This window comes from Buteo buteo, chromosome 15 (assembly GCF_964188355.1).
Source record: "Buteo buteo chromosome 15, bButBut1.hap1.1, whole genome shotgun sequence".
NCBI classification, from domain to species: Eukaryota; Metazoa; Chordata; class Aves; order Accipitriformes; family Accipitridae; genus Buteo; species Buteo buteo.
This window is the reverse complement of record NC_134185.1, coordinates 6584269-6610234: the sequence shown is the minus strand read 5'-3', so window position 1 is coordinate 6610234 and position 25966 is coordinate 6584269. Positions and strand designations below refer to the sequence as shown.

General features: G+C 43.3%; 1 protein-coding gene across 5 annotated transcripts in view; it reads left to right on the top strand.

Annotated features, from left to right (window-relative positions):
- Window positions 1–10488: 10488 nt before the first annotated feature.
- Window positions 10489–25966, top strand: part of COL12A1 (collagen type XII alpha 1 chain) — a 106080-nt gene continuing 90602 nt past the window's right edge. For 2 of the 5 annotated variants that reach the window (XM_075046457.1, XM_075046459.1), the window contains exons 1-8: window positions 10611–10919; window positions 13473–13580; window positions 21966–22082; window positions 22850–22993; window positions 23892–23948; window positions 24671–24934; window positions 25048–25212; window positions 25666–25839. In XM_075046457.1, coding sequence (XP_074902558.1) covers window positions 13508–13580; window positions 21966–22082; window positions 22850–22993; window positions 23892–23948; window positions 24671–24934; window positions 25048–25212; window positions 25666–25839 — 994 coding nt within the window. In that variant the 5' untranslated portion in view covers window positions 10611–10919; window positions 13473–13507. Of the gene's footprint in view, window positions 10920–13472; window positions 13581–21965; window positions 22083–22849; window positions 22994–23891; window positions 23949–24670; window positions 24935–25047; window positions 25213–25665; window positions 25840–25966 lie in introns of all 5 variants that reach the window. The other 3 variants (XM_075046458.1, XM_075046460.1, XM_075046461.1) reach the window with 3 other exon arrangements.

Genomic DNA, 25966 nt, shown 5'->3' with positions numbered 1-25966 from the left:
GATCCCAGAGTAAAAATACCACTTTTCTAACATTGCTCACCTTGGCTATCACTGCTCTGAACTATGAGAAAGCATGATGAAATTTTTTTGGCATCTTTCATATTAAGCTGTCCTTTCTTACTCTCCCATTCTTTCCCAATTCTGTTACATATCAAAGAGCTGGATGTTGACCTTCATAGTTGCTAGAGTGAATCAGACTTTCAGAGACAAAATCAAACTGATCGACCTGACTTGACCCTAAATAAGGTATTTAGGGGATGAGTAAGTCAGAACCAACGTATCTTTTCATGTGCATGCTTGTGTGATTATTTTTTTAAATAAGTTCCTTTTAATAATAACACCACCTTCTCTAGTCTAACTTGCCTGAGCCTTTCCACTTATCTTTTCAGTACTCAGTCAATTCTGCTGTAAAAATAATGGCTTGTCCAGAAACACAATCTGAGGAGAGTGTCTTGGCTGTACTGTACTTTTTATGAATGTGTGTATTCAAGTCTTCAAACTTGGTGGGCAGCACATGCAATCTGTGATACACGTTTTGGTCTTGTCTCAATATTTCTCAAGAACGGTTTTTATTATTCACAGGTTTTCTATTAGACCAACTGATCACAGGCTTCCCCGAAATACATGTAAAGTTAAGCACACTTGTATATATTTTCTCAAAAAGATACATCCTCACAAAAAAAAGGTAATTGGCTGGGATTCATGTTTATAAATGCTGTGACAAGCCAAATTGACTTGTAGGGGCTGGGGAGGTACTCGAGAGAAGGGTGTTACCCCACCGAGTCCCCAGTCAGGCAGTCCTGGTTTTAGCTCCTTGGGGAATACAAGTATCTGTATACAGTTCACTCAGCTCACAAAGTATTCACTCCCATTGCACAGAGCCTGCTATGTCCTAGAGAAAACTGCCAGAGAGGGATGAATTTGTCCTTCGGTAATGTGTTTCTTTCTTTGAGTTCCTAATCCACCAATCTGAGCTTTCTCAAACGTAGGGATCTTTCCTGTCCTCTGTCTGGATTATGCGGTGCATGTAATTCTCTTTCCTCTCCCTCCCCAGTATTTTATTGTTTTATTGTTATGTTACAAGCTTTGGTATTTTCATTGGTGAATCTGCCTGTCCCTTGTCTTGTTGGGTCTTTGCTGGCTGCAGAAAAGGCAAGATGCTGTCTGGTGGGGATGGAAATAAATTGGAAAGGGACGATCCAGTAACATTTAAGCTTTACATATACCAGAACACAGAAGGAGCTACAACAGAAAAGATCACAGGAAGCTTGGAGGTTTAGAGTTACCTAAATTAAAGCTTCCTAAACAGAATTATTACAAACTAAGTATGAAACGAACAAGGTCACGGTATTGCTTTAAAAACGTATTGTAGCGTAGGTGGTCCCTTTCCTCTATGAGCAACATGCATTTGACTGCTGATAGAGGTGTAAAGTAAGAGAGTAGAGTGTTTTGTGATATGTCAGTCTAATAAAATGGTATTCTTACCATTAGAGGTGCATCGAGGAATAACTCTCTTTTTGAGGCTGTCTGTGAAGTTCACCTAGAGATGCAGTTCCCTGTGATTTCACCAGCAGCAGCAGCAGACTGTTTTCCTTGAAAAGAGCAGTAAGGTGTTCAACTGAGATACTTTATATGTGATAATCCAAATGTGTTTTAGCTGCCACAAGGATCCAGAAACAACTTGAACTGTCTTTTAATTTCTTTGGGTTAAAAATTTTGTAGAGGACTTCTCAGGGCTAAAAGAGCCATATGTTTGTTTGTCCAGTTCTAACAATATCTTAAAAAAAAAAAATTAATTACTTGTAGATGGCTGTCTTTCATTTTTCACAGAAGTTTTCCCTTTTAACCAAGAAATCTGGGCTGTGCAGGACCTGAAGTATGTGATCTGCCCAAAATGTTCTTACTCCCAAATTAAGGTTCCTCTAAGAGTTTCTGCGCAAATCTCCTGGTATCATTCCCATCAATGTGACCATAACATCATGCATAGATATTTAGAGATGTTCTTTGGAATAAAAGGGAGAGAGGGAGATTCGGTGCTGCTAGAGCTTGTCTCACCTGTTGAGACAGTTTGTTCTGAAGAACTGTGAGCAGCTTCTGTTCCTGCATGGGTGCAAGGAGGTGTTTGTGATTCCACCAGGACCTCTAAGCTACAAATGTGTTCTTTAACTAATTGAGTTATATGTGTTTGTTTAATATCAAAATAGTTCCACATTGTTTCATCTCAACATGAACACTTACTCTGGATGACTAATGCCCTGGGACCTGAAGTTTATAATGGAAAGGCTGACACAAACTTGCAATCTTATCTGTCATAACACTATGCAAAAGGGAATTATATAATTAAAATATTTTAATGATCTCTATTACTCAGTGGGAAGTTACAAGTCCCAAAGGAGCCAGGCCAACTTTGTTATCAAGGTTTGTTCAGTCATCTCTTAGGAGCAGTAGAGCACATTTTTCTAAATATAGTGCGGTGTGCTAATATGTGCTACGTGTGGAGCATTGCACTGGGACCACTGGGAGGTTAGTACACCTTCTCCCAGATTTTTGGAAAGAAGTGCCTAAACTTAGACTCCTAAATCCATACTCGGACATTTACTTAAATAGCCTGATGTTTTAGAAGAGCAATACCAAGAAATTATCTTCTATTAAAATCATAAAATAGAAAAAAATCTTACAACGGAAAGATTTTATTAGTTCTGGAAATAGTACTTAAATATATGGCCAGATTTCTGGGAAAAGAAGAGGGGAATCACAACTTTTGGTTACCCCAGCTTAATTAAATATGGGGTGTAAATGCAGTTTCTGAAAGGAACTCACAAAACTTGGGACTGGTGCAGGAGAGACATCAACTGTATGGCTAGGCAGTAAAAGCTGCATATGATGTATTTTACAGAGTTAGGAACCTCTGTCACAATCTTTACCTCTCTGTTTGGGTCTGAGATCCAAAAGCAGAGGGGTAGAGACTGGAAATCACTACCATCTAAATGTCTTTTGATCAACATCAGGCACATTTGCCGGTCTCATTCTGGTCCCCAGTAAATAGGTATTTACATGAGCAGACTACAAAGTTTGGCACCAGCAGAAGACTTGGCTGGCACAAATACCAGAGGTGAAAAGTAAAAGTGTTCAACCCAGTTGCCTGAACTTGGCTGTCTAACGCCATCTCGGGCTATATTTGAGGCATTTTCTTGGGGCTGGCAAATACAACAGAGGACCTGCAGGAGACTCGCACACACGTGCTATAGCAGCTGGGGGCCTTGCAAGATGCCTGTGGCACCCAAAACAGCACCGGGGGCTCGCCTCTACCTCCCAAGTGGTCTAGTACAGTTTGAGATGTGCCAGGGTATATGGGTCCTGGGCTGTAGCTGGCAGCTCCCAAGAGGTCTCAGATGCTGGTGGGCACTCAAATGGCTCTAGAGCCCAATGTGAAAGCAGCTGAGCCAAGCCCCGTGAATGGTGGGCGGTCAAACTGCTCAGGCACTGCTCCACTCGTTAACTAGATCTTCATCAGCCATCGTGGATATTTAGATCCTGGGCTCACATGCAGGCACCTAAATGTATCTTAATCCAGAGCCAAATGCTGCCTGAGGTTACCCTGCAGGACAGAGCAATGGCCACAGCCGATGTTCTCAAGCAGCAAAGCTGCGACGGTGGGGCATGTGTCAAGGAGCACAACCCCTCTCTGCCTTCTTGGCTTCTCTGGAGGTTAGAGAAGCAGATTCTGTAGTTTTTATTAAAAAATAAGGTCCCAACAGCTACTCCTAGCATAAAGAAAGGGACCTCATCTTGCAGCCGCTGCTGTTCTTAATTGGGGAAGAAGACCATGATGTAGTAAAGCCCCATGTTGCGATGTGCCTTAAGCAGCACATCACCTAAATACATTTCAAAGAGCACTGGGCAGAGGGTGAGCGAGCAACAGGTCAGCTTTACCAGCTGAACATTTACACTCTACAAGATGTAATTGCAAAGGATGGAAAGAACCTGGGTGGTGTTTCAGAGTGTAATTTATGCTTAAAAACCTGTTTAAAAATCCTAAGCAAATGATTTTGTTTAATACTCTTAAAACAAAAACAAAAACAAAAATGAAAAAACAGACAATCACAAACAAGAGGCACTGGAGCCAGTAGCAAACATATTTCTCTGGAGAAGAATCCATTATAACAGAAATCAGGACAACACCAAAACCAAGACATGTTCAATAAACTGGGGTGGCTAAAAACTAACAGAGTAGCGAGGCCAGCTGGAAAGCATCCAAGAGAGCAGAGGAAAGGGCATGTGAGAGGAGACATTTTAACAGCTTCTTGTGAAGCCTCTGCAGGCTGTAGAGGTGTTGATACGCGAGAGAGACACTGAACTCCAACAGGTGAAAAAGGCTGTCAGCAAAGAGTGGGTAGGAGCTTTCAAGTAATCTTTAAAAGTAGAAACAAAAACCAATAGTTTTCTGTTTACACAACAGAGTACTTCTGATACTGAAGCACAGGGCAACATCTATTTATAATCCAAATAAATCTTATGCTCTGGTATTTGGAACTGTCAGCATTCAACATATTGGGAAGCAGCAGCCACAAGGCTGCAATAAGAAAAGCTGATTTAAGTCTGCATTCTTTTGCTCTGTGTATTTTCTCCTTTAGTCACTAGCCAATTATGACTTGTGCAAAAGAAACAATTTCATTTTTAAAGTTAGCTCATATGGAGTTCATAAATGTCCTGACAGGTGATACCACGACAGTGTTTTTAATGCCTGTGAGCTAAGTTCTTGCCTGACTCTTTTTTCCACAAAACCTCAACAGAGGGCGAGAGGGGAGCAGGGATGATGACCATAGAGTCCATCTCCTCCGAGGTTTAGAAATGGTCAAAAAATTACATGACTGTCAAGTGCAGACATACTGTAACAGCAAAAGGGGTTTTGGTGAGACTGGTGTGGTCCGTACCTCTGGCACTCACATGCAGGAGGGAATCTCCCAGTCCTGGTTGTTCTCAGGCTGAGAGTTTGCAGAAATGCCAGTTAAGCAAACAATTTTTCATACTAAACTGAGACTATTTTTGTGGAATCATCCAAAGATACAGGCTTCTCTGGTGTAGGTTTTTTTTCGTAGATAATTTTTTCTTTCACTTCAGAGTAGACTGTTACTCTGTCGATCCAACTTATTTCTGTCTGCTGTGCTCATAATCCAACTATGGACAACATGCGACTCACCTAAAACAAGTTATTATCTATTCTCAGCCACTAGGAAACAGCTCCCCAAAGTATGCTCCTAGTACTAAGTATGGTATGGAGGATTTCTCTTTGAAGCCCTGGTGTACTTTAAATAATGGGGGATGAACTATATGGCCTCTCAGGATCTTTTCCAGCATCATTTATTATGGTTCTGTGCATTTGTATCATCAGATTCGCTTGTTAGAGTGTTTAAGCTTTTGAATGTTTGTCCTGCTGAACTGACAGGAAGTTTGGGGCTGACCTTTACGTCCTCTAAAACCTTCTTGGAAAGATGTGTATTGGGAGAGAGCGCAGCAGCAGCCGAGTATTCCCCGTTGACAGCTTTCCTCCAACCTGCTCCTCAGTCAGGGGAATCGCAGCATCCCTCCATACTCAGTGCCTTTTGTGCTGTGGGGGAGAGAAGGACAGCATCAGCGGTTGGCCTAATGACAAGGTATTCAGTCTTAAAATTCCCCCACTGTCATTAATTATTCCACTGTCAGCAACAATGGGATCCGGTCACTCGTTAGCTAATGCAACTTGAACTTTGAACACTTTGTCCATTCAGACACAAGCTTATCTTCTCCATAAGCCTACCTACCACCCACACAGACGCTGCTGTCACAGTATATATTGATATTTTTTGATACAGAAGTACTAAGAAGAATTAGCAAAATGTCCTTATTCAGAGCTTGGCACTGCACCATTTCAGACTTCACTGCCAATTAATATTGTGTGCTTCTTTGTAGGGAGTAATTACATTGAAATAGTTGAAGGGTTACCAAATGTAGGGGAACCCATGGCTATTAACCTTTCATCATATGTTGAATCCAATTAGGTACTCAGAGAACACTGTATTATGACATTCTGCAAGTAGCAGCTAGTGACTCGTGACTTTTTAAAGTGTTTTGATTTTTTAAAATGATGTGTTTCCTCAGTAGATCATCATTCTTTCACTGGGGACCCCTCAGCCACATGGAGAAGAAGAATGCTTAGACCTGCATCCGCAAGTCTTTATGGCTAGTCCAATGCTGTGACAGGAATGGTTGTGTTAAGACTTACTGTGATACCTGACAAATATACAGGGTCACTGTCTTCAGTTAATTTCTTTTCTCGCCCTCTTCAATCAAGCAAGATTTTCACTGGCTTCATTGGGGAATGCTTCCTGATTAGATCAGGATTCTGTTGCAAAGTTACAAACCAGCTTCTTTGAAACAAAGCAGCTTAATTTAGGAATGTTTTAAGATAAAGTGCGTTTGTGTATATATATGGAAGGGAGTGTAAGATCGTTGCATCTTATTTTTTCCAATTTTAGTATTAAAGATCTGATATTTTAAAAAAATGACTGCCTACAAATTAGCTGGCTTTTGTAAGAGTCCCAAATCACATTAAAAGGCCAGTTCCTTTCTATTTATACCTCTGCTTTTGAATGATTTATTTTCTTTTCCAGTTCTACTTATTTGGAGCCACAATCATTTTTTACTTTCAGAACATTACATGATGGGAAAAATCAGTTAGAGAAATTAAAGAAATAAACAGTTGCTAAGGAAAACATACCTGGTGAGGTAGATAATTATTTTATGGCTGTAACACTCTCCAGGGATGCTGCTTCCATAGTTGTTCCACTAAATGAGTAGATTTCAGCTAGAACCAGTCCTCTGAACACTGCTAATATAAGAAGCCTCATTATGAGAGGCCAGACTAGTACTGCTCTCTGAATACCAGCTCTGAAATGAAATTATCCAAATAAATAAACACCAGACAGAGTTCTTCTCATGCTATTGACTGGAAATCTCTCAGAGAAGGCAGGACCTGAAGGAAGCAGTTTGCTGTATTTTGTCCTTCTGCATTTTATGGATGCAGATATAATACTGTGCAATATTCGCTTTCTGACTGATTTAATAAGGAATAAAAAATACACTGGAAAGGCTGTCCTTTGTGTTGTAAGGAGCTAATGAGCCTCCTAAATGACTGTACTAAGACAACATTTTGTTTAGATACACCGTAGTGATAGATGCAGTGATAGACCGACCAGCAAAGTACTTCCCAGGTAGATGTAAGTAAAAGTCACTCGTAGCAGTGCAGTTTTGCCTGTATAACAACACTTATTGCTGAATCTATTTATTGTTTAATGTTCAAAGAGCTGACACTTTTTTTGATTCTTCCTCTGTGCAAAACATGTACTCAACTACATATCTACATACGAATCAGGCATTTACCGTATCCATATGTAAAGCAGATGCAACTGTCAGGAAGCCACGGAAGCCAAATCTAGTGTGATATCCACATGGAAACAATATTCGAGGTTTACAGTGCTGAAGTGCAGAACGTCCTGTTTTATTCTACCCTGGCAATGCAGCCCGAGGAAACAAAAAAAAGGTGCCAGAAGCACAAAGAAGCTTGAATTATTCTAGACCCAAACCCAGTTCAAAATTTCTAAGAGATTCCTGGTTACCTGCAATAGTACTGTCACATACCTACAGCAGAAATGGGCAATATTATTAAAAGTATAAATATGAATTCAGAGCTTGATTTTTGTGTTTAAATTTGTCACTGTTTCAATTTATTCAGCTTAGATAGCAAAGAAAATTGCAGAGCTGGAGTGCATGGTCTTAATGTGTTTAACACTTGTCTGAGAGACAAGCAGACAGGAGAGTGTTAGTAAATGTTTATGCATTTCAGAAATGCTTTCTGCATCACATATTATGTACTCAGACTATGAATGTACATAGCAACAGAGCTGATTAAAAACAACTCATTTAATTACTGTGATGTATGGAAGCACACACTCTAAATGCAATTTGTTGGTGCATTTTACATCTAAAAGGTCTTAGGAGGAACATGGTTAGAATGGTTACAACAAAGAGTTAAAGATAAGAATGAAATCCTGCTGTCCTTGGAGTCAATGAATTATTTGCTCTTGCCAGCTCTGAGTCTTATTTCATGCCAAGAAATTAAGCAAAGCTGGTCAGAATGGGAGACGGTCCCCTCAGCAGCACCTAGGTCTAAGAGGGAGAGTCTATGAGATTCTTGCACCCCTGAGAGACACACTGGTTTCAAAGTTTCCACTCATGTAAAGCCAGCTGTGGATTTAGTACCAAATTACTGAAATATTTTAAAATAATTGTTCCAAGTGATTTAATTTTTAAGTAGAAGATTACATATTTTCTTCCATCCTCATTATTTGCATTAATTGATTTTAACTATTAACATAAAATCTCGGTTATCCTATGATGAAAAAATCCACAGTACACTGTAAAAAAAATACTGCTGCAGCTCACGAGTGATAAAAACACCTCATTTGCATGAACTCACTTCCTATGGAAGGATATTTCATCATAATCCCTGATGTCCATTCTTCCGGAACTATTGTTCACACCACATTTATACTGGTGTTCTTGGTGTGTTCATTCGGGAAATTAAACTAAAATTTTTGAAAAGTATTATTTCTTAGAAATACTGCTTTTACACACCAGATCTGCACAGGAAGGAACTAAATTCCTCACACCAAAATGCCAAAAGAGAAAATCCAACTCAAGAGCTGGGCAAGAGGGTTGATAGGTCGAGAGTATTTGAAAGTTTATCAGCAGAGGAGACATTGCTTTTGGGAAGTGCATTTTATCAATACCAGACGGCTGAAGCTGTGGCCTGTCCCTAAGAGCAGCTGACTCACTTCCAAAGCGTCTGGAAATGTCAGCGCACGTCTTCTGGTCATCGCTTTTTCTTGTCAGCGTTCGGGTTCTCGTGCAGATGACGGGTCTGTGACGGTAACGAAGGGAACCTCATCAGCTCAGGGGGGACAAGTCCTCCGGTCGACGCGTCCTCGATGTCCCCAATCCTGCGGAAAAGTGCCCAGGAGCCGTCACCCCGGTATTCACCTCCGCTCTCAGTCACTTCCACCCAGCCTGGAACTCGCCCCGCAGCTCACGTCCGTGCATAAAGCCGGTGTGGGGGGGCCGGTATGACCCGGACACCTTAAAGACAGCTCCGAAACGGGGGTCCTGAACTCCTCCCCGAGGCTTTGCCCCTCTCCCCAGCCTTGTTCACCCCCTTTTCCCCTCACATCGCAAGCTGCTAACCCGGGGAGCCCCGCGGTAGCCCCGGCGGGGTGTGGGTGTGTGTGTGTGGGGGGTGTGGAACGGGGCACACGGGCCGTGGGGTCGGGCCGCTCCTGCCCGCCGCCGCCGCTGGGGGGCGCCACAACACCGCGAATGGCGCCGGCCCGGCGCGGCGGCGGCGGGGAGGGGGACGGACACACGGGACACGACAGGGAGCGGAGCGGGGCCGCGGCTGTCAGAGAGCCGCAGCTTTTCTCTCTGCCCGTTTGTCCCCGCTCCTCGCCCATCCTCTTTTCCGCTTCGCCGAGTTTGCGGACCCGCTCCGAAGGGGCGGGAAAGGAAGGCATTCCGCGGAGACGGTGGTATCCCGTAGCTTAGCCCGAAGGTGCCCGAGGAGCCGCTTTCGAGAGCGTTACCAGGGGTGCCGTTTTCCCGCTTTCCTGGAAGCCTTACCCGGCCCCGGGCAGGGAAGGGACCGCGTGTCCCGCCCCATCACCCTCCGGCACGGTGCGCTGCGGAGGCCGGGACACGCCGACTCCCCACAGGCAGGCTCCCGGGAGCGAGCAACGGGAGACCCCGGCGGAGCCTTTCGCCCAACGGGCTGGCCCGGTTTGGGAAGGCACAGGGTTTCAGACAGGAGCCACGGGTTTGCCCACGGGCTGTGAGGGAGGAGGCAGTGGGGGTCGTGCGCCCCCGTCCCGTCTGGTCCCGTCCCGTCCCCTCCGCCCGCTGCAGGCAGTACCCGGTACCGGCGGCGTTTTGTGCTCGAAGCAAAACACCTTGTGTGGCGACGGGGGGGTGGTGGTGGTGGTTTAACGTATGTAGGCTGCATAGGGTGGAGGCCAGACAGCCCCGAATTGTGTCAAAATGACTGCGGTCTCTTTGCCCCCGAGGCTGCCCGCACCTCAAGGCTGTCCCGGGGATCAGCCCCGGCCCCGGGAGGGCGAACGGACCCTCGGGGGTGGGACGGGGACTGCGTGGAAACCCCCACGGGGGGACACCCTCCGCACCGCCGTCCCTCGAAGCCATGCCCGGGGACTCAGTTTTTCCACTGCCCTCCCGTGTCCCCGTCCCGTCGCCCCCCCCCCCCGCCCCGTTTGGGAAGCCGAGGGGCGGGAGGGGGCGGCGGGCCGGGTCCCTGCCCCCCGGGCGCGCTGCCGGGGCGGCCGCCCGCCTCATGCCGCAGGAATGCGCGGAGGTATGCGCCAGTTTCCAGAAGTGGATCCCCTTCTTTGCTGGAGCAGAGCAGCGCATATATCACCCGGTGGCAGCAGTCCACCTTCCCTGCAGTTTCGTAACCGCTTACGAGGGTAAATTGAGAGTTGGGAACAGCCCTCTATTAAGTAGCAGATTGAGAAGAGGCTCTTCCCACTTGGAGAAGGCAAGTCTTCCCAGACGGACCCCTCGCACCGGGAGCTACAGTAACCGAGGCGCCTCCTCTGCGCTCAGCTACCGCCGCCGCTTCTGCCCCTCCTTCGCCGCCGCTGCTACTTGCTGCTCCCTCCACAAGGTGCCCCCGGAGCTTCATCCTTTCTCCTCCTCCCTTTATCCAGGTCCGACGGCTGCGGCTCCTGCTGCTGCTGCTGCTGCTGCAGGCACCGCCGGAGTCACCGCCGGAGGAGCAGCCCACCGACCCCGGCACCCCGCAGCCGTCCCTGAAGGTCTGTGCCCGCGCAGGAGCGGGGACCCCCTGCCCTCCCTCCCCTCGGCCGACCCCCGTTGCCTGTCCGTACCCACCACGCACTCAGCCCCTTCCGATGCACTCTAGGCTGAGGTTAGCAGCGCCGGGCTGAAGGCGGTAAAGAGTGTGTCCGTGGGTCTCCGCGTGTGCGTGTCGGGCATGTCGGAGCCGGCTTGCAGGCGTGAGGTCGAAAGGGTGGAGGAGAGGCGCCGAGCGGAGAGCCCCGAGGGGCTGCTGGCTCTCAGGCCACGGGGGAACCCGGCGGGTGGGTGTCCCGGCCGCGGTGGGTGTCCCGGCCCGAGGCTCCAGGCGGAGCCCGGGGTCAGCGCCCAGCGCGCCCGCAGGCAGCTGGAGCCGCTGCGGCTTGGGCCGGAGCTCGCCGTCCCTCCCTTCTCCCGCGGGTGCAGCTCCCGGTGATGCTTTCTCCCCTTTGCCGTTTTCTGTGCCTTTGGTAGGTAGTGGGTTTTTCCCTGTGGTGTCGGGTTTTTTCTTCTTCGTTTAGGTTATTTTTTCTTTTTGGAAGGGGTAGCTGTCGCACACTGTGCAGTTTGGAAATGCTTCGGTTAAGGTTTTTGCAGGTTGAATTAGTGTGAGATGGAACTGGCACTGGTGGAAGCCCCCCCTTCTTTTTAAAGTGGTCTCTAAGGATCAATGAGGAAAACCTTTAGTCCTGAGACAGTCTGCTTGTGTCCCTGCTGAGCCAGCAAGAGGACCTTTCCTCCGTCACCTCCAGGCTTTCTTTCACACACCTAAGTTTGCAAGAAGGAAACAAAGTGTTTCTAGGTGGGCAAAGGAATGCTTCGGCTGAGACGTTTTATTTCAGGAAAGAAAAATGAGTCTCAGGAACGGTAGACCTGCAGCAGTAGTGAACTCCTAGATGCCTTTGTGAGATGATTAATTTCTGTTGCTCTTCAAAAGGATCAAAAGATGGCACTCCAAGCCCACACAAGCTGTCTGGGACAAAAGTCCATTTATGCTGAGTTTAGGTGATCCTTTAACTCGCTGCAGAGTGCAGTAGATGTGCTCAGGGACAGCCGTTTCCCACGCAGAGCAGTGACACGATGTTGGAGCTTTCAGGACAATTTAATGCTAACCTTGGTCTTTCTCGTGTTAGTGTCAGGGAGTTGTTACGGTCAATATTACTCCTCTGTTTACCCGCTGGAGGTACCATTGGACTGAAACCATTGCTTAGTTTTCCTTTGAGCTCTTGGTATTTTTATGTGCAGTAAAGGCATTTGGCTAAGGCAAGTATATACAGCTGCCCGGCAGAAGCCTGTTAAGTTCAGTGTCAGTAACTGGGAAATTCCTGGATCTCCATAGCGCCTACCCGCTAAATGTGCCTTGCTGGTTAGTTCTGTAGATGGTAGAAGAATATTATTTTCCCCTTCAGCTGTTTCTGCAGAATAATGATTTACGTATTTTTCTTTTGTTTTGCTCTTGGCACCTTCCTGATAAAATCTGTTGCCTAATTGCTTTTGGAATTCTCTTTCCTCCAGCCTAATTATGATATATGATGCATTTATGACTTTATTCAAAGAAATGACTCCTCCCCTACTTCCCGAGATAGAAACACCCGAACTTTAGAAACACTTATATGTATATGCAATGAGGACTGTTCATATTAGCCTTTACTTAGACAAAGAAATAACTTGGAAGTTTTGCTGGGGTAATTGGGAGGAATTTGGTGTGACTAGAGCATATAGTTATGAAGGTATAGCTACTTGCAATTAGGAACCACTAACTTGGCCTAATCCCACCTATTTTGTCAGACAACCTGCAGCGATTGCGAGACTCTCTCGCCTGCCTGCTTTTTGTAGTGTATTTTGAACCTCTTTTCTCTCAGGACGTGTAAATGAATTATCAGATGTTGAAACATCATGGCTAGACAGACGTGTCAGGTTTCAGTTGTGTGTTACACACACTTCTGTATAATCTATTTCAGACCTTCGAGAAATGAAGAATAGCACATTCGTAGGCAGAACCCCTCAAAAAAAGTTTTATTACAGTTTCCAAACTGCCTTGAGACCACTAAAACACAGCTAACTAAGTGCTTCAACAGTTATGAAAAAGGAGCCGAATAAAATCCCCAGCTGAAAGAGACATTTAGTTGATCCAAGGCAGGAATGACCTCTGAATTAGCTATCATCACACTCGGTGATGAAGTCATGGAGCTCCCTCCTGGCTCCTGCCCGTACAGAGGCACGGACCTTCACCGCGCTTCCCTGATCAAATTAACCCCAACTAGGTTAAAGCCGCATGTACTTACCGTGATTGGAAAGGGTTCAGCAACAAAAGGCACATTATTGTGAGATGAGACTCCAGTTAGTCATGCAGATCTGTCATTGTCTTGGACGGCTTTCAAGTCTGGAGGTTTCAACCTGGTCCCGTGGGTGGGGGCTGGGGATAAGGGAACAAAGTGAAATCCACGGTTTGTCTTTTTTATGTTTCATGAATACACCCACGCAACCCTCTAATCCACGCGTATCATTTCCTTCTCCTTTCTCCCTTTCCCCCCCCACCCCCATCACTGCAGATTCATTCATGTTGTTGTGATCTGAAAGGGCAGAAATGAAGACAGCGCTGTGCTCGGCAGTCGCTGCTCTGTGTGCAGCCGCCCTCCTCTCCTCCATCGAGGCTGAAGGTAACCTTCCCCTCCCTGCCCCCTTGCCCCCAGTGCCCTGCTGACCAGCAAACCTCCCAACCAGCCTTGAGCTACCGGCTCTCTCCCTCTCTGTTTTTGAGTGTAACTCCTTCACCTTCTCTCTTTCTCTCCTTCAGAGAAACGCCTCTCCTTCCTTGCCCAGCTCCTTCTGTGCTCTGTTTCTCCCGGCTAGTCAGCCGGACTGTAGCTCCCTCTCTCTCTGTCTCTCTGGTGTGCTGTCCACACATCCCCACAGACAGGACACCGGCCGGCATGGCACGGCACGGCACGGCATGGCCGCCTGGGCTCAGCGCCCCGAGGAGCCCGCTGCCACTGCCGCCGCCGGCGGGCAGCCCGGCACGGCCGGGGCCCTGCGGCACTGCCCTGCTGACGGACCGAGAACGGCCGGGCTCGATGCTGTAGAGTGCCCGTTTAGTTATGTTGAGAGAGGAAACGAAAAAACCCACCACCCAACAACCCTCAGCTTTGAAAATAAAATGCTCCAACAGAGTCTGGCTGTCTGCGCCTGTGTGTTTTGTTTGAGTCGGACCCCTCGCCTACACCCCGCCGGCGCAACGGCCTCCCCTGCTCAGCCAGGCGACCCCCGGCTGAGCCCTGGGTTGGCTGGACCCTCCCTCAGGGACGCTTCGGCCTCCATGGTGGGTCTGACCTGGGGGCACCCCCGGGAAGACGCCGCCGCCGCCATGATGTATGCTCACCGCTGAGGGGTGGCTGGGCCTGGGCCGGGCCTTGCTGTGGCAGTGGGGGGCCCAGGGCTCTGGCACGCATGTGGCTCCGACACCCCCACAGAGGCCTTCCTCCTCCTCCTCTTCCTCCTCCTCCTCCTCCTTGCAGGGCCCTGGCCCCGTCTCTCTGGAGGTTGAGGTCCCTGTCAGCCTGTGGCAGTGTCCTGCCTCCAGCTGCAGGGGTGAAGACCCATCATGGCCACCGCACTCGCCACGGCCTGGCTCAAAATGGCCTGGCCCTGGTGCGTTTGCCTCCCTGGCGGATTAACAGCAAGCGTGGGGGCAGCCTCTCCGTGAGCTGCACGGCTTTGCTCGTAGGGACAGTATTTCTGCCAGCAGCAGCTGCCAGGGGAAACAGAGATGCTGAACGTCCTGCGCTGAAATGACTTGATCTGACCTCTGGGACCTGACGCCATTGTAGGCCGAACCGAACCCCTGGGTGTGAACTCCCCCGGATTTACTGGACAAAACCAGAAGCCAGCATCTGATAATTCAGGTTTTTTCCTTTCCTTCTCTTTCTCTATTGAACTGAAACCAATTCTCTGATCGTGGCCTGCCGCAAGCTCCCGTGCTTGGACCTGGCCACCTTGGCTGATGGCTACTAAAAACACGGTGTGTCAGAGATGCCTCTGGGGCATTTGCCCCCACCGCCCCTGGCAGCGGTGCTTGCTTTGGGCACGCAGATGTGAAGCACACTGGCTTTCTGGAAAAAGATGACATTTCTGCCAGTAGTGCAACATCTGGTCACCCTAGGAGAGAATCGGCCTGCTGCCTCCCTCTCGCGCTGCGTTGTTGTTGGCTGAGGAACCCAAAAAGGTCATTTGAAGTCATTTCAGAGTTGCATTTGAAATGCAGGACCGCCATGCCAGAGAAAGCAGAGAAAGTGTACAGTTTTAATGGAGGAAGGGAGTGGATGTGTTTGCACATTCTTCCCCATCTTAGGAGCTTGCTCGCAGCTGGAGTAATGTTCCTGTTGTCCTGCACCACTGATTACATGTATGGAGTAGGTTTTTTCAAAATGCGAGGGCGTTTTATTTAGCTATAGTGGGGACTAAACCAGTCATAGCTTAAGTACTGTTAATGAAAGCTACAAAAATGTATTTGGAGAAGCACACGGTTATTTGATAACAGCGAAACTAGACACATTGCCAGACAAGCTGGCCAAGCTTGTTTAGATCTCATGTTGAAGGATGTGCGATTGCTAAGCAAAAGAGCGGACAAAGCCTGACCTTGTGAGTTGTAGAGGGCTCCTGGACAGGCCTTACATTACTGTGCATTCAGAAATGTGTATTAAATAAAATACCTAGTTTACAGTGATCAGGTTTCTACAAGAAACTTCTCCTAGCTCTAGAGTTTTAAAGTAAGAGCAGAAAAGTGTCTTGAGTAGGAAGTGCAGTGAGAAATAGTGGTGCTGAAAATGGAAGTTCAAAGCTAGGAGTACCTTTGGACTTGCTCTGGTGGGAACTGCTTTCGTAGAGCTTTTTGCAGTGTGTTTTTTGTTTGCACTATACTGGTTATCCTTCTGCACTGTTTAAATTTTGTGCTTCAATTTTGCGTCATCTTGTAAATTGCATGTTGGATCTCATTTAGTTCTGGTATCATTACAACTGAAATCCTGTCTGCTGAACTGACTTTCTCCTGTGGTGATTTGTCCTTTAGTCTATTTTTCCAACTTTCAGATCACATTGTGGCAAAGCTCTCCCCTCATTCTCCCCTCATCACTCAGTCCTTTTTTTTTTTTTTTTTTCCTTTGGCTCTCCCTGTGGTGTTCACAAGAGATGCAGTTTGAATTTTCTTTCCCTGAGGTGTGGGTAGACACTTGGTGGGATGAAAAAGTGAGAGGAGGATAAGGGAGAGGGCCATCTGATGTGGTAAAGATTGTTGATATGGTGTGGGAGGATGGAGTGAAAGCAGAGGAAAGGAAAAGCTTGGTTCTGTTTCGCTGCCTTACTTCAGCTTTCATTTTTCAGTCTTCCATGGGAGTAGATCTGGTGTTTATCTGATACTGCTGTTCATAGATTCCTAAATCTTCCAGGATGAAACTGGTTCTTCAGCAGCATCCCAGCTGCTTTGTGAGAGCCGTGCTCTGTTGCTGTTGGCAAGGCAGTGAGCTGCAGTAATGGTGTTAGAGCTTTTCTACAGAGATACAGCAACGTGGTGGTTTCTAGTTGGATGATCACTGTAGCAGTAGAGGGGGTAAAAGCAACATATAGTCTGAATGCATTCATGGCATTTCACTGGGGAAGTTGTTTGTTTACTCTGGACAAGGAAGCAAATCTGTTTTCATGCTCAGCATTTTTTCTCTTTTCTTTTACAGGGAAATTCTTCTTGTTTTATTTTGCAGTCCTGCTGACGTCTCTCTCTCAGCTTAAACTTCTTGTGCATGATGCTATATTCTATGCTCTGTTTAAGTTGTTTCTTGCCTTTTTAGTCCAGCACTGCAATACTCCAGTGCATTCCCTCTGTGTCCTCGTGTCAAGATTTCTTTCTGTCACTATTTTTTCCATCTGTGATCACAAAGAGCCAGGGGGAAATCTATGTCCTTTCGGTAGATAAGATTTTTTTTTGCATTATTCTAGTCACAGTTAAGCCAAGTAGATTAGTATGTGAATAACCTGTTAGTTATAATCTCAAGGTAATGCTGTGATGATGTCAGGGCTTGTGTAGTGTGTTGTGTTTCCCAATACAGAGGGATTTTCAAAGGCACAGGAAAGAAATGAGGAAATCATTGGAAGGTGCTAACTTCTCAATGTTTCAGGAACTGGTTCAGACCCAGAAAAGTCTGTTTTCTGGGCTGGAGGTAGGGAAGGAGGGCATCACTGAGCCAAGCGTGGGACCTTTGTGTAGTGCAGAAAAAGGTTTGTCAGGTGAAAAATCTGTCTCCAGGACACGCAATGCAGTAAGTGACAAATAATTGCAGCACAGCAGTTACAGAGGATTAGAAAGTTTCTCATGTAATAAAGCTTGTGTTGAGTACATTAATTTTCATCGACTGAATGGTTTAGAGACGTTCTGGGATAGCTGAAGCTTTTGAAGTTAACCAACTACTCAGCTTTGGAACTGGTTGGTGGGACCATTATTTTATTACCTTTTGATGTCTGATTTCTATTTTTGAGAAACTAGCTGTTGATTTCCAGGTTCCTAAAGAGAGAACCATGTAGGCTGATGTGTGAAATTGAAATTTGTGTATACATGAAGGTGACTATAACTCTCTGTTTTTCCCACTGCTAATTGGAAGCAAAATGTACATGTGTGTGTATATGTATACACACACACACGCACATACATATATATATGCACAAACACATGTAAAATTTGGTAAATATTCATGCATGCAGTGTGTGTATATATATGTATGCAATTATCTTTAGTTACATACATCTTTACATGTATAGGTGTATATATTTAAATTATTTTTTTTCAAAATACACTTATGAGCTATAGATCTCATATTTTGAAGAAACTTCATATACGTGTATAAAATAAAAAAAATGCCAACATACCAGTGCCAATGTTTCTGTGTTGTGATTGGCAGTGAACATCTAACCAGGCTGAGAAGGTGCTCTTTACGAGATCTCTAGCCTATAGCTCGTTCTTTCTCCCATTCACATTGGCAACTCTGACTTCAGAGGAGCTTGAATGGCATTGTGATCTCATTAGTTGTGTCAAATCCATGCCATTTCTGAGGAAAATAGTAAATGAGGAGTTTTGGCCTCTTCCAGCCTCAGCAAGGCTTATCTCAGTGAGAGCAAGGCTGGGCTTATTCTTCATCTTCTGTGGCCTGTATGTTATTTTAACATGGGCTAACATGTTATTTCATATGCTAATTATGGTGACTCTTTTCCAGTGATGAAATTACAGATTTTGTTTCATATAGGGATTGTGGATGGCAGCTACTTCCAAGTTCTATCACTTTTAAGTTTGGTGCTAGATTTAAATTGCTTGATCTTCTGATTATATTTTACTTCTGTCTTGTGAAGGTACTCATTGGGACCCTCTAGCAGTCACATTGTTTTATCTCTAAAAAGCTGTAGACTTTTATGGTATATTAGGTTTGTATTACCTGTCAAGTAATACAAGCTAGTAGAAGACATACATAGCATGAGAAAGATGCCTTGCCTTGCTTTATATTTTTTGTTTCAGAAAATATACTGTTATTATACATGTATGTAATACAAGGAGTGGCAATGAATTAAGTATATTATGTCTGATTTTTTTTTTTTTTTTCTGGTGCATAAGATAGGGTATCCAATCATGGAAGTTATCATATCATAGCTCTAAGAGTGGTGAAAACTAACATGGTGTGAATTACTGCCATACAGCAAGATGTTTTTTTACTACACTGGAAACCTGTAGGGGAGCCATACATTTCTGTGCATCAACAATGGAATCACTGTATTAAGGCAGTGCTACAATACCATCACATGTTACAATCACAATCCTGTACCTTGACTAGTCAGTGAGAGGTTTGGCATGGATTTTGATGGGCACAGGAGCAGACTAATCAGCACAGTCACTACACTCTAAGCATAGATGCAGCTTCACTTACGCAAGTAGCCCGCCATCAAGACTGCTTGCTTGAGTAAAGCTGCGCTCACACATAAGCCTTTGTAGAGTGGAGTTTTAAGGTTTGTCCCTGTAACGGGACAAACTCCCACCACAACTAGGGGCACTTTGTTCCTAGAAGTCTGGTCTGATTCCGTATTGCATATGTATTATTTTTCCACTGGTGAGTTCCCTTCTGGAAGAAGAATTTTAATAAGGTGGAGTAACAGTTGTCCTGTTTGATTATCACAATAAGGTTTTTGTCATCTAAACATTTTTCTGTACTTCAGATCAACTTATTGCTCTCAGTCATATGCCCATGGTTTGGTCTTCACCCTGCAGCTGGTTTCACATGGGTGAAATCTGACCCATGTGAAGGTCCATGGATGTTTTGGAGGTTCTGTTTGAGTATCAAAAGCTCACAGGCCATCTGGAAGACATTTTGATGACATTGGATCCAAAATGGCTTTTTTTCACTCGGGCAAGGTTCCTTTTTGGATTTCATTGGGCGAAGTATTCAGTGCTTGAGTTTGATAAGCCAGCCACAAGTTGAGAATGAATGGATTTGAAGTGCAGCAACGAAGATTGGGGTTAGGTGTCGGGAATAACTTTACGATGATAAAGGGAGTGAGGCATTGGAGTAATTTTTGTGGGGAGCTGGCAGTCTTGTCAACAGTGGAGCTCTTTAGGAATGATCTGAGCAAACATGTCAGGAATGGCATGGGGTGGCTGATCATGTCCTGGCCGTGGGATGGATGAGGGGACTTTCTGAAGTCCCCTGCAACGCCATTGTTCTCAAAGGCTGTGAACACCTGGATGAAAGGATACGTCACTTATGTGTCGATGTACTACTATTCTTGTTACCTGCCAAGATCCACACCTGAATTTGCATAAAATGGATTAAAGTCCTTTAAAATGTTAAAGACTTTTCCTCACAGTCAGTTTTTTCAGTTTATCTGGAATCCGGTCATTTGGATATCAACAAGTTGGGCTGCTGCTGTCCTTCAGCAGTTAAAGCCTAAAGTCTCTGCTGCAACATACCAATTTACTTGCAAGGTTGGTGGTGCTATTTTTTCCATGTACTGAATTTTTTTTAAAAGCATGCTCAGGTCAGTTGTCTCTGCCTTTGCATTAAATTTGTCCTGAGCCATTGCTACTGAAACAATATTTTATAATGATATTCTTATCACCTAAATGTATTTTACTATTAACACGCGTTGCATGATTTTGATACTAAGTAACTACCCTGCTGTCTCTAGCATTGTGATACTCATAAACTGAATGATGAATAAACTATGCATGCAGGTTAATGGTCTAATCTCACTGCCTGTGTATGGACAATAGGAAAAATAACATTTACTTCAGTACTAGCGTATCTATTGTATCAGTATTACAAAGCCATATTATCCTATGGTTGGAAATGACAGTAAATTAAAAGGAGAAAAAAAGGCCTACACAATTGGTTGCAAGTTTTTTTTGAGCTCAATATTACTTATTGCAATTGGACAGTGTGTTTTCACAAGTATACATTCTAGCATTCATTTCTTTATCTGCTCTTTAAATTATGTTCAAAACTGAAACAAACTTTGCTGTATGGTGGAGATCTTCCATGAAACAGAGAAGATCTGTCTATTAAAAATGCCTGCAAACCGATCTCACAAGTAGTTAAGGAAAGTATGGCTGAATCTAATCTTACTTAGTAGACCTATTTAAACAATAATATATAATACACCTACCATGCACTGACAGTGAGTCAGTAAAATACTGCATGAATAAGCATGACAATTTTAGAAAGAGAATATCATTATAAAATATTTATGAAACGTCTTTGTGTAATGAACCTTGTACATGGAGGCTTTTGTCCATTGTGGGAAGCTAAAAAAATAATAATCAACATTTCATTTACATATGCATGATGCTGCAAAATAGCGTATGTAAACTATTTCTTTCTGTACTGTTCAGTTACTTCTGTCATCAGCTCCTACAAGTTTTATTTGCAGTCATTTGTTCAGATCACTGGTGCCCTCTTTGCTGTTTTCTATAAATTCTGTAAAATAAATGTCCATAAATATACTTTGATGTTGTCTTTTCATAATTAACCATTGTGTTGTTTGGAACCATACTGGCATTTTATGTTAAAATGCCACTACTAGTATGGGTACACCTGCTGCAAAGGGAACATGAAAGCAATGTTTACACCTTTGAAATTGTACAGCAATCTGGTGTAAACAGGTAGAATCTCATTTTTGTGAACTTTTGCATCAGCTCAAATATTTCAGCAAATTGCAACCATTACTAACCCCATTTTTTTATCCCCTTAGTTCCTGAATCCTTTGCAGCCATATGCAAAGTACATCACTTTTGTGGCTTCTAGGAACAAAGGGGTGGAGCTCTCCATATTTTGAAATAAAATGATACATCGGTATATCATTATTACTGATATACATTTTATATGTATATTTGTATCTAGACCCTAACAAAAATTGTTTTGCTGAACATTAAATACCCAATCTTTTCCTGTATTCTTTAAAATATTTTTTTCTCTGCCAAGTTTCTAGATTCAGTGAAATTGATAAGAAATATGACTATGCAGAGACTATATTAAAAAGCTGATCAATTCTTTGATGTCTAATTAAGAAGAGTACTGTGTTCTCAATGTCCTAAATGATCTCATGATATTGTAAGCAGGTTGTGATTTGGCATGCTTGTACGGATTGCACCCAGCATGTAAAAAAATTTCCTTTAATTGTTATGTGAAATGTTTGCATATGTGGTGATTATCTGTGAACTCATTGTACATGTATTCAAATGTGTTTTCTATTGTGCTTGATTTTGCTGGCCATTCTTGAATGTCTTGGCAACTCAAGAAACATACGTTCTGTGCTGTCCTCTGTAATGCGTATACTCTTTGATGTTTTGTCATATTTTGTCAGCTTTTATTTTACTCTTTTTCCAACAACATATCTTTATATTTGTTGGAAACAAATTTATGCAAAGACAATTTTAGTAAGCTTTGCTCAACATTATTTTATTTATTCATTTGCCAAAGCTTGTTCAAACTTTTAAACATCCACCTGGTATAAATCTTTTGCAGTTAATCCACCGTCAGACTTGAATTTTACAATTATAGATGAACATAATGTTCAAATGTCATGGAAAAGGCCACCAGATGCAATAGTGGGTTACAGGATAACTGTGGTTCCAACAAATGGTGAGTTCTGTAAAATTTTGTTATGTCATTAAACTTTTTGAAAACTTGGGTTTATTTTCACTTATCTCTAACTTAGCTATGAGAATAGCCATTAACATCTTTCTGAAGTCTGTGATCTAGACTGGGTGGAAGCAAAGGGCTCACAGGAAGAAGCAGTGATTGTTCCAAGTTAGAGTTTTTCTTACCATAGCGTTTCCCCTTTGGGGACTGCAACTAATAAGTTTTGGACGCCTTTCCTTTGCAAGGAGCAAAAAGAAGGTAGAATCATCACTCTACTCCTCTTCTATGCTTTTACCTTAACGTTAGAGAATTGTATTGTACTTCATTGAAGTTCTTCTCCCAGGGGAAATATTGTGCGTGTCAGGTAATGATGCAGCGATGTCATATAACTTCCTGATAATGGTCGTGTAAGACACCCATTATTCTATTTCACTTTGAGAAATAATCACTGTAAAAGTGATATTGAATCAGAACCGGGCTATGATTTATTAGGTGATAGTATAGTTTGTGTGTGCATTTTAAGTTTCAAATTTCCTGGAATTTACTAAACACTTTGGTAATTTTGTTCACATTGAAAAGAGGTTAGTTTGAAGTTTCACGTTTCAAAATTCATACTTCAAGAAAAAAGAAAGTGTATCATTCTAAAATTATCTTTGGATTTTAGATAGATTATTCTCTTGTTGCCTTTTTATTTTTCTTATGATCAACTTGTCATTGAAATTGCTCGATTTAAGGGCTGCACTAACTGTTTTATGTATTTATTGCAGATGGGCCTACTAAAGAATTTACTCTTTCACCTAGCACTACCCAAACTGTCTTATCGGATCTTACACCTGATATAGAGTATGTTGTATCAATAGCCTCATATGATGAAAGAGAGGAGAGTCTACCTGTTTTTGGCCAACTGACAAGTAAGTACGTGTAATACAATTAGAAAACCAAGTAAGATAGTTGAATGGTCATTCTCAAAACCTGGCTTTGTTTCAGCTCCTCAACAAAATTGCCACATACCTAAACTCTGATCGGATGTAGTTGGCTGAACAGCCTTTTTCTGTTAAGCATAATTCCTAGTAGAAACAGAGATAATTTGCAAGAGATAAGAGGAGACTGACATGGTTATATCATGTCTGACAACAGACATATAGAATTCTTTGCAGGAAGCCACTAGCTCTTTTGAGCTAAACCTAATTCCTATAAACTGCATCTGCTGAAGTCAAGGGGAGGACTCTCATTGACCTCAGTAACAAATGAGTCCGACCGGCTTCCTCTGTGTGTGGGAAAAAAAGCTAACTACCTTCATCAGACAATAAAATGTGACACAATATTTCTATATGCATAATAAAATATGGATTTTAATTTTTTATATTTAATAATTAAAACATAAAGTAAATTTAATTAAATAAAAATGTTAAGCACAGCAGACTATCTTCTATGACAGTTTGTCTCATGTCTCAGGCTTCCCAGCCAACCATGGGAAAATTCATTATGATGAGTTCTCCTATGTGTTAGAGAAGGGTAATATTGGTATTTCATCCAGGGATGTTGCAGTTAATTTTCAGGAAATTACTGTACAAGATGTACAAATACAGAGGATTCTTAATTATTTGCATTTTCTGTATTTTGTGTTGCCATGAATGCTATGCTGTCAAATCTGTAAGTACAGGTGTTGTATTCATTACTTGCACTTATATTTTCATGTTCTGAGGCTTGTCAGATTTGTGCCTCTAATTCTCTACATGCTTTTCTTTGATGTTTACAAATGTAACCTGATTTTCTCCATTAATTCTCTCTATGTTGTGCTTTGTGCAGTTCAGACAGGTGGTCCAGGGATACCAGAGCAAAAGAAGGTTGAGGCTCAATTACAAAGTAAGGTGTTTTGTCTTTCAACTTATCTGACATTTTAGAGATAAGTGAGGACTAGCTCTAGGGCCCCATAAAGTTAAACTGTGTTCCTGTGTTACCTAGCAATGAAGTTAACTTGTAAAATTGTCCAGAGTTAAGAAAACTTGGGAAGGGACTGGGGTGGAAGAAATTTATAGCTGCCTTGAAAGAATAAGGTGCAAAGTTGGTACTGAAACTAGGAATTTCACTCAACAAACCCAAGCAAGTCCATGAGTGTCTTAGTCCTATTAACAAAAGACTGTGGATAAAAGGCATTGCAGAAGAACCTGTGCAGCTATTATGGGGAGATGAGATAAAGATGGAAAGCGAAAGTGGTAACAAAAATGGAATGTTCCTATAACATCAAACTGTTGTAGAAAGTTTTGTATGTGAGTTTTCATCTGCTGTGGTCTAACAGATCTTGTGGAATAGTGTGACAGGTGTCTCAAAACTGAGTATTCAGGTCACAGTACCCTTTTGGTAATGGCAGCTAGAAGGCTTGTATGGGTGTTCTCTTAAGTGAATAATGCTTGCCCAAGTAAGTTATTCCAGATAAGAATATCAATGTATTAAACATTTAAATATCTGTTTGCTTTGGCTTTTACCTATTAAGTTTCTGTCAGACATTTCTCACTGCTTTGCAAGAATGCAATTGCTTGCTTGCTAACAGAGATTTTTTTTTTTTTTTTTTTTTTTTTGTGATCCAGGATGCTCCATAAGTGCAATGACAGATTTAGTTTTCCTGGTAGATGGTTCATGGAGTGTAGGGAGAAATAACTTCGGTTATATTCTGGACTTCATGGTTGCCCTTGTATCAGCTTTTGACATTGGGGAAGAAAAGACGAGAGTTGGAGTTGTTCAGTACAGTTCAGATACAAGAACAGAGTTCAATTTAAATCAGTATTTCAGAAGAAGTGATCTTATTGATGCAATTAAAAGGATACCTTACAAAGGTGGCAACACAATGACAGGTACAGATTTTCCACATATGTGTTTATTCAGCATTTCATTTTATAATTCATATTTCCTTTAAATCCTAGTTTATTCAAGCCTAATAAAACACAACTTGTGGTGTTGTTTTTAGGTGAGGCTATTGATTACCTGGTTCAAAACACCTTCACTGAGTCTGCTGGAGCAAGAAAAGGTTTTCCCAAAGTAGCAATTGTCATTACGGATGGAAAAGCTCAAGACGAAGTCGAAATTCCTGCAAGAGAGCTTCGCAACATAGGGGTTGAAGTTTTTTCTTTGGGTATGTTGAGTTTTTCTAATGATTGAGACATTGGCATTCCTAAAGAAGTAAGTTATATGTTCTACAGATTCTCTGTTTCAAGAATTTCACTGTGCCACTCTTTCCATGTGGATGCCTTGAAATGGATTGTTTGCATCCTCCAGAGTGGAACATACCAATTGTGTTAATTTGATAGTAATTCTGTAGCTCCTTCATGGAGATTAAGACAACTGACAAACATAGCTTCAACCTTGGCCTTATTGAAGATACCACATTATTTTCTCAGGTTGAAAATGGAGTATGTCACCTCATTTCATTAATCATTATTTTGTAGTCTGATTATTGATAATGGCAGAAGACAGAACAGAATTAAATTCAGCTTTACCCCGGGATGTTCTGATACTTTATGAATACATTCACAGGTGTCTGAATTTTACGGCCACTTAACACAGTCCTGTCTATTGCAACTTCTAGGAATCAAAGCAGCAGATGCAAAGGAACTCAAGCTAATTGCATCTCAGCCTTCACTGAAGCATGTGTTCAATGTGGCTAATTTTGATGGAATTGTGGATATACAGAATGAAATTATCTTGCAAGTGTGCTCTGGTGTTGATGAACAACTAGGTGAACTGGTTAGTGGAGAAGAAGGTGAGATACTTTCTATAAATGTATTTATTGACTTCAGTTTATTCTGATGCGTATTTAAGGGGCTATCCCTACTTCCTTTGCTTTATTTCTGGAGTTTGATCTGTTGCCTCATTCAGCAAGTGTGGAA